The sequence below is a fragment of the Lycium barbarum genome, chromosome 9, assembly GCF_019175385.1.
Source record: "Lycium barbarum isolate Lr01 chromosome 9, ASM1917538v2, whole genome shotgun sequence".
NCBI classification, from domain to species: Eukaryota; Viridiplantae; Streptophyta; class Magnoliopsida; order Solanales; family Solanaceae; genus Lycium; species Lycium barbarum.
This window is the reverse complement of record NC_083345.1, coordinates 44,431,665-44,440,905: the sequence shown is the minus strand read 5'-3', so window position 1 is coordinate 44,440,905 and position 9,241 is coordinate 44,431,665. Positions and strand designations below refer to the sequence as shown.

General features: G+C 31.8%; 1 protein-coding gene across 1 annotated transcript; it reads right to left on the bottom strand.

Moving 5' to 3' along the window:
• Positions 1 to 3,649: 3,649 nt before the first annotated feature.
• LOC132611908 (DNA topoisomerase 6 subunit A-like) lies at positions 3,650 to 4,306 on the bottom strand. Its single transcript, XM_060326265.1, has one exon. It carries the CDS (start codon positions 4,304 to 4,306, stop codon positions 3,650 to 3,652), a length of 657 nt encoding a protein of 218 aa, XP_060182248.1.
• Between the last annotated feature and the right edge of the window lie 4,935 nt (positions 4,307 to 9,241).

The following is a 9,241-nucleotide window of genomic DNA, read 5'->3' as shown; positions in this document are numbered from 1 at the left end:
ATGAAAGAGGGGACAAATCAACATCTATCACAGGATAAACCTACGGAAAACATTTGCAAGGGGAAAATAGGATTAGCTACTTCAAAACATGTAGGAGAAGAGGCGAAACATGCCTGTGAAACAGTTTTCTGGTGCATTTTGCATTATTGGCAAGGCTCAGTTGTGTCATATACTACACCATGGTCTACTGTAATTAACTGAGATTATGCTAATACTTTATGTTAGATTTGGTCATTTAGTGTGTGCGGAGAAAATGAAGGATAATTTTGTTATCGCCATAGCAGAATATTACATCTTAATTTTGTTATCGCCATAGCAGAATATTACATCTTAATTTTGTTATCGCCATAGCAGAATATTACATCTCTCTCCAGGAAAAACCATTCATTGTTTTCTTCTTTAATTTCAATTTTGCTATGTAGGGAAAATGTCTTTAAATTTTTAATAAATGACTAAATATTCCTTTTTCTGGTCAGCAAAAAACCGAAACAATTTAGCTCTCCGAAAGAATGACAGCAAATTTTCTTTTCCAGAAGAGAAGAGGGTCGGGAATATTCGGTTCCTGCTTTTCCAATTTGTGCTGTACGTTAGACTGTAGTTCACGTTTCACGCAACTTGCAAGATCCAAAGGAGTCCCAAATTTTATTCAACCAACTTCGAAAATCCTAAGTAAGGCCAAAATCCCAACAGAACGAAGCAAACGCCAGCAACAAACCAAATGAAGCAGAATAGCAGGAAAACAACAGTCAAAAGAAATCAAGAAACCAAATTAAAGGCGCGCAGAATTGCAAAATCAAAACGCAGTCACCAATTACACATATAGCTAAAGAAGTGGAAGGTTAAAAGATGTAGTTGCCATAGCGAGAAGTAAAAAACCTAAGCCTATGAAACGCAAGCAGGTCCAAGCTTTTGAAGCCTAAGGATATAAATTTTTTCAATAATGCTTAGTCTACAATTTGATATCAGTTTAAGTCCTTGATCATCCAGTTGAAGTTTCGTTTACCTAATGGCCAAAGAAGTCGCTTTTAGCAGATGTGGAACATGAGGATTAATGGCTAACCTTCAAAGCTTTTTGCTTAATTTTCATACATATATTATATTATAAAAAAGCTCATGAAAGAAGCAAAAAAACTTAATGAAATCAATCAAGTGTATACAGAGTACAGAGAAAGAGCCCAGCATAGCAGAATTCACTTTACTTCTTAAAAGAGATTGCAAAAGGGAAAGCAGGCAAAACAGAACTGCCCTTATGACTGATGACGCGATAACAATGATGAGTCCGAAAGACCAGCAGAAAATAATGATCGACGGAAAATCCACCAAGAAGACGGAAGAAGAAGAGCGAAGTAGAGGAGTTTTTGAGACAGTGGATATTATCAAAGTGGTAGAGTGGCAATAAGAGAATCGAAGCGGTCATTGTCGAGCTGGGAGGAGTAGAAATTCACAGTCCTAATGATAAATTCTGAAAATATCCTCCTGACCCTAAGCTCCTCTCGTTAGCCGCTTATATAAGTAATATGTGAGAAAAGGTTGGATGTTTAAAAGATAGAATTGCACCAAGCACTATACTAATAAGTTCATTGAATTTTTTTTATACTAATTGACTGCTCTTTGACAACGGAGAAAATACAAAAAGCGCAAGATACGTCTAACTATAATTGTGAATTAACACAACAAATATACGAAAACACCAATTTTAGATAAGAATGAGTTTCGAGTTCCAGGTTAATAAGGCCGCGTTTGTTCATAGAAACCAAAAAAAAATTCACTTTTTTTGGAATTTTGGAGTTGGAGTTGTGTTTGGCCATAGTTTTTGAAATTGTAGTTTTTGGTGAAATGTAGTTGTAAAAAAGTGAAAATTTTTGAAAAACAAATTTTTTGAGTTTTTGGTATTCCGGAATACAACTTCAAGTTGTATTCGAAATTCTTATGGCCAAACGCTGAAAAGTGAAAAAACATTCCTGAATAAAGTGAATAATTCTTAGGGCCAAACGCCTTCTAAAAGTTAAAGTTCTAATTTAATTAAAGAGAAAAGACATCATCCATCCCCCCCCCCCAAACTTGGCACAAAAACTCACTTTAGCAACTAAACTTAACTTCTAATTATATACCCCCTAAACAACTTTCATCTTAATTAAATACAACCCTAAATGCTGACTTGGCGAAAAAAATAAAAAATTAAGAGAGTAAAGAACACAAAAAGGTGGACCCGCTGATATATATATATATATATACATATATATTATACAATTAAAAAATAAAATAAAAATAAAAATGCACCTCCCCCACCCCACCCGCTCCTCTTCCCCCACCCATTTTAAGAAATTGCTATTGACACCCATTTTAAGAAATTGCTATTGACACCCATTTGAAGAAATTACCATTTGAAGGACAAACTGTGCAATTTCTTCAGTTTTGTGCTGTTGCTGCTGCCCCGCTCCTCTTGAAGAAATTACCATTTGAAGGACAAACTATGCATTTCTTCATTTTTATGCTGTTGCTGGTCTACTCCATTGCCATTGCCATTGACACCCCTATACGCTTCTTGCTTGTCCACAAAATTAAAGACCATCCCATTTGAAGGACAAACTGTGCAATTTCTTCGTTTTTGTGTTGTTGCTGCGGCTGATGTTGTAAAGGGGCTGTAATGATTGGTTGCTTCTTTTCTGGGCTATGTTCAATTATGGCATTGAGAAAATCCAACCCGTATCTATTCCATAATTTTCATGAAATGGTGTCGGCTGGCAATAATTTCCATAATTTCCAGTTTGACACAACACACACTGCCCTTCAAATGGACTGGATAAATCAAATTTTCTTCATTATTGTTAAACAATGAAGAAATTGCACAAACTGCCCTTCAAATGGAATCTAACAACAATGAAGAAATTGCACGAACTGCCCTTCAAATGGATTGGTGTATGGGGAGGGGGTTGAAAATGAAGAAAGGTTGGTGGGTGGGGGCAGTTTGGTGGGAGTTAATGTTGGAAAAAATATGATTTAGGAATTTTAAAAATTGATTAGGAATTAATTAATGTGGAAATATGATTAATAAAAGAAAATCTTTGACAAAGATGGGATTTTTTAGTTGGGTTGATTTAAGGAGCCGGTGGTTATGGTGGTGGTGGTGGCGGCGGCAGTGGCAGTGGTGGTTGCTACAAGTGTGGTGAGGATGAGGAGAAAGAAGAAGAAAGAGAAAAGGGAGAAAAAAGAAGAAAGAAAAAAAATAATAAAAGAAAAATAAAAAATGAAGGATTGGTAATTTTTGACATGGCAATGACGTGACAACGACGTGGCAATGATGTGGCAATGACGTGGCGCGATTGTAATACACCTCACATTGTGAAAGTGGTATTATTTTTTCAGGGTGGAAAATAATTGAAACATATGTTCTTTAGGGGGTATTTAATTAGAAGTTAAGTTTAGTTGTTAAAGTGAGTTTTCGTGTCAATTTCAGGAGGAGAAATAATGTTTTTTCTCTTAATTAAACTTTAGAGTTAATCAACAATAACAACAACAACCAACGACAAACTCAATGTAATCCACAAGTGGGGTCGGAGGTGTGTTAATAATGCAGAAAAATAAATAACAAGTTTTTAAACAAAAAATTGGAACATTACATCTACCATTATAAGCTTGACTGTGACCCTCATAGCCAGTCCTGCTCTTGCAACTTGAATGGCAAATAAGTTGTAGTCAGATAGGAAATATCCTCCAACGCAGACAACGCCCCAACCTCAACCTTTTTCTTAGTCTTCAACATCAAAGTCAACTCGTTAGCCCACTCCGGATTCTTCTTCGCAAAATCATTCTTGAGCAGCTTGTGAAGAATCTTGGTATCTCGTTTAGGCAAAGGCAACCTACACAGCTTTGGTAGCCCATGCTTATCCAAATCACTGGGCCTCATCCCCGACCACTTGATATCGAGTGGAGTCAAATTATTAGTCAATCCACCACATCCATATGTTGAAAAAAACTTTAATAACTTAAACCCTTGGGGATCACTATCCACCAAAGCAAAAAGGGGCAAATTGAGATCCTTGTGGATCTTCCTGAAAAACAACTGGGCAACTACATCTGGTCTATCCACATAAACGAGTATACAAGGAAATCGATCACAAAATCCTTCGAGAGTCAAACTTGAATAATTAAAACTCTTCTCAACCAACAAAATAAACAATGCATCACTACTGTGGATATTGTCACTAGCATCAATATTATAGGGAACCCGTAATCCATAACCATTACAATCAATAATATGACGACCACGTTTAGTAAAAGCTAGGTGGCCAAAAACTACCGCCATGGTTAGAGCTTTAGGGTCGGCGGAGAGGCCAACATCATAGAGGGTTAGGGGTTTAGAAGTGGAATAAGCAGCGGATTCTTTGAGGGTTTTTAGAGTTTCGAGTATGACAGAATTAGGTTTTAGCGGAGTTTCTTGCAGGCATAATCTATTCATTTGTTGAGTGGAGTTAGGAATAATAGCAGGGGCGGAGCCAGCCCTTCGGGTGGGGGTTCGGCCGAATTCAGTAATTTTTATCTGAATCATATTAAAAGTTTTGTCAAATATATACAAATTATTAATTAAAAATTTAGTAACTTTAAAGAATTAGAACTCCGAACCCACAAGCTTCGAATTCTGGCTCCACTTTTGAATAATAGGCGAAACAGAGTCCTTTTCCAAGTTGGGAGTTTCTCGCTGGCATAATCTCTTCGTCTGATAAACGGAGCAAATACTGGGCTTATGCTATATTATTACACTGAGAAGAATAGGAGAGAAATCTAATTCTGGAGCCTAATTTAATTACTTCCCACCAAATTTTCCTTTTCCTAGTCCTAACCATACTGGAAATGGACACTTTTATTTGTACTATATGGAAGAGTGAGTTCCAAACTCACTTTTCGTTGTCCATTTCCACAATTTAATAAAAAAAATTGTGAGCCTCACCCATATATCTTAAACAATAAATAATATTAAAAAAAAATGTGGGTCCCATAATTTTAATATATATATATATATATATATATATATATATATATATATATACACTACTCTTCTATATAGTACTAATATATATATCCATTCCAATTTAAAAAGAAATTGTGGGCCCCCTAATTCTAATATATATATATATATATAAAATAAAGTTTAGATACGGAGCACAAATTATAATATTATATTAATCGTATTTTGAACATAATATATGTATATATATTATATGCATAAAAATAGTACAAACTAATAATGTCAAAAAAAAAAAAAAAAAATTGCACCCCATAAAGGGTGGACCTCATACTAAACAACATCAAGCAATATTAAAAAAAAAAAAAAAAAAAAAAAAAAAGTGAAACTCATCATCTCCAAACTGCACCCCATAAAGGGTGGACCTCATACTAAACAACATCAAGCAATATTAAAAAAAAAAAAGACAAAAAAAAAGTGAAACCCATCATCTCCAAACTCACTGTAGAAAAAAAGTGCTCATACTAAACAACATCAAGCAATATTAAAAAAAAGACAAAAAAAAGTGGAACCCACCATCTCCAAACTCACTGTAAAAAAAAAGTGAATCCTATATTAACAAAATCAAGCAATATCAAAAAAAAAAAAAGTGAACCCCATATTAAAAAAAAAAAAAAAAAAAGTGCAGACTTTGTACTCGTAGTAAACACTAATATAATAAAATTTTAAATACGGAGCACAAACTACAATGTTATACTAATCGTGTTTTGAACATAGTATCTCATATTGACAAAATCAAGCGATATATATATAAAAAAAAAATAGCCCAACCGGCGCTTCTTAATAGTAGAAATATAATAAAGTTTTAAATACGGAGCACAAACTACAATGTTATATTAATCGTGTTTTGAACATAGTATCCCATATTGACAACATCAAGCAATATATATAAAAAAAAAAAAAAAAGGTGAATCCCATATTAAAAAAACAAACAATGTCAAAAAAAATTGCAAAAAAATTGTGGGTCCCATAATTCTAATATGAATATATAAATATATATATATATATATATATATATAAAGTTTTATATACGGAGCACAAACTACAATGCTATATTAATCTTGTTTTGAACATAGTATATGTATATAAATTATATGCATAAAAATAGTACAAACTAATAATGTCCAAAAAAAACTGCACCCCATAAAGGGTGGATCTCATACTAAACAACATCAAGCAATTTTAAAAAAAAATAAAAATGGAACCCACCATCTCCAAACTCACTGTAAAAAAAAAAAAAAGTGGACCTCATATTAATAAAATCAAACAATATAAAAAAAAAGTGAACCTCATATTAAAAAAAAAAAAACTAATGTAAAAAAAAAATGCAGACTTTGTATTCGTAGTAAACACTAATATACTAAAGTTTTAAATACTGAGTACAAACTACAAGGTTATATATATATATATAAATAGTGCAAATTAATAATGTTAAAAAAAAAGTGCGCTTCATATTAAAAAATCAAACAATATTCATGTAATTTCCAAAGTATCTCATTAAGTCAATAATGATTTATTCATTGCCACGTGCGTATCAATCCATTAGCTGGAGCAAATGAAATTACTTTCTTTCAAAAAGTTAAGTAGTCAAATATTTATATTTTAAAATAAGATAGAACTTAAGTACTTTTTTATTTTTATTCTTAGTCTAATAAATGTGAAAAGAGATTAATGTCGTAAAAAAAATATATAAAAGGAGATCAAATAATGAATAAGGTAAATTAGTCAAATTATAATTCTAATCGACGTTTTCTTAAAAAACCATCCAAAAGACAACATGACAAGTAAAATGAGCTAAACCGAGAATATTTACCAAAAATTAAAAAAATAGTATTTCTTCGTTTAAATAGAAAATCAATTTCTACTTTGTTTCGTTTTAAACATGTAAAATTAATTTAATAATTAGAATTAGACTAATCCAAATCAAAAATTGATAAAAAATAATAAGTATTTTACACCTTTAAATTAATCAAATTAAAATTGAAAGTATTAACTGATGCTTAAATATTGTTATTGTTTTATTTCAAAGAGAAAAAATAGTTTCCTTTTAAACAAATCTTCTCGTTTAAAAAATATTAATAAATTTGCCGATTTTGTATTCGTAGCAAACATTAATATAATAAAATCTTAGATACGGAGCACAAACTACAATGTTATATTAATCGTCTTTTGAACATAATATATACTATATATATATATATATATATATATATATATATATATATATATATATATATATATATATAATCACTATTCAAATACAACTACATATACATAGATGCACTATAATATAAAGGGTTGGGCCCGTGCACAGCACGGGCATAGTCCGTCTAGTACTATTATAGAAACATGAGTTTGGAGGAGGATCGTCATCCGTCCTCCAACTGATGTATCATATACTATTATAGAAACATGAGTTTGGAGGAGGATTGTCGTCCGTCCTCCAACTCATGTATCATAACAAAAAATAAAGACCCCACCACCTTCAAACTCATGTAAAAAAAAAAAAAAAAAAAAAAAAAAAGTGGGCCATATATTAAAAAAACAAGCAATACATAAAAAAAAAATGGACCCCATATTAAAAAATCAAAATATTTTCATGCCCATTAAGTCAATAATGGTGGATTCATTGCCACATGCGTATCAACCCATTAGTGAGAGCAAATGAAATCATTGTACAGAAAAAAATATGGACTCCATATTATTGCTTTTCTTCAGAAGGTTAAGTAGCCAAATCATACAATTTCCTTTCTTTTCTTATATTAGACTGAGATCTAATCTAGATATTTAACTGTTGTATTTGCTATTCCGCCATGTCATTTATTTGTTATGTTTGCTAAAATAAATATACTTAAAATATTTATATTTTAAAATAAGATATAATTTAATTACTTTTTCATTTTTATTCTTACTCTAATAAATGTGAAAAGAGATTAATGTCGTAAAAGAAAAAATAATATTAAATGGAGATCAAATAATAAATAAGGTAAATTAGTCAAATTATAATTATAATTGACATTTCCTTAAAAAAAACATGCAAAAGACAACACGACAAGTAAAATGAGCTAAACCAAGAATATTCACCAAAAATTAAAAAATAGTAGTTCTTCGTTTAAATAGAAATGTGAATTTGGGGCGGTTCGTCGTCCGTCATGGCAAAATTATTAGAAAAGAAAGAGGCAGTAGGTCAGGGGCTACAAGGACACGTGCCGGTACAGTACAACTTTTTTAAGAAAATGAACAAATTACCTTTGCAATTTCCTTTGTAAAGTTTCTATTACATTTGGTTACAACAGAATAGAGTTGTTCAATCATTTGCTTGCTTTGGAAGGCTGTTCTATCTACTTTATTATTTGTACAATTTCTATTACTTTTGATACAACAGAATAGAGCTGTTCAATCATTTGCTTGCTTAGGAAGGCTGTTCTATCTTCATTTAAATAGAAAATCAAATTCCTACTTTGTTTCGTTTTAAATATATAAAAATAATTTAATAATTTGAATTAGAATTATCCAAAAATAATAAGTATTGTTTAGGTCCAATCTACATACATTAACAATAGAATTTTTTACACCTTTAAATTAATCGAATTAAAATTCAAAGTATCAACTGATGATTAAATATTGCTATTGTTTTGTCTCAAAGAGAGGAAAATAGTTTCCTTTTAAACAGGTCTTCTCTTTTAAAAAGTATTAATAAATTTTTGCAAACTTTGTATTCGTAGGAAACACTAATATAATAAAGTTTTGGATACGGAACACAAACTACAATGTTATATTAATCGAGTTTTGAACATAGTGTGTGTGTGTGTGTGTGTGTATATATATATGTCACGACCCAACCCCGTGGGCCGCGACTGGTACCCTAACTGGGTACCCGTACATACCTACCTGACCGAATTTCGTATCATACAGATTTTTTTTTTTTTAAACAGATGTTACAGAAGTAGGCCGATACAGATACGGCACGCGCGCAAACATATATATATATATATATATATATATATATATATACCTGAACATGCAGACATTTACAGATAAGCCGATAAGGCTAACATACAGACGAAACCCGTAACCCACACATCTATCTACAGGCCTCTACAGACATACAGAATCAGATGACGGGACAGGGCCCCGCCGTACCCCAAAATACCATACATATAGAGTCTACAGATAACAGAAGATATATACCAAAAGTATTTGCTCCGGATCGAAGGA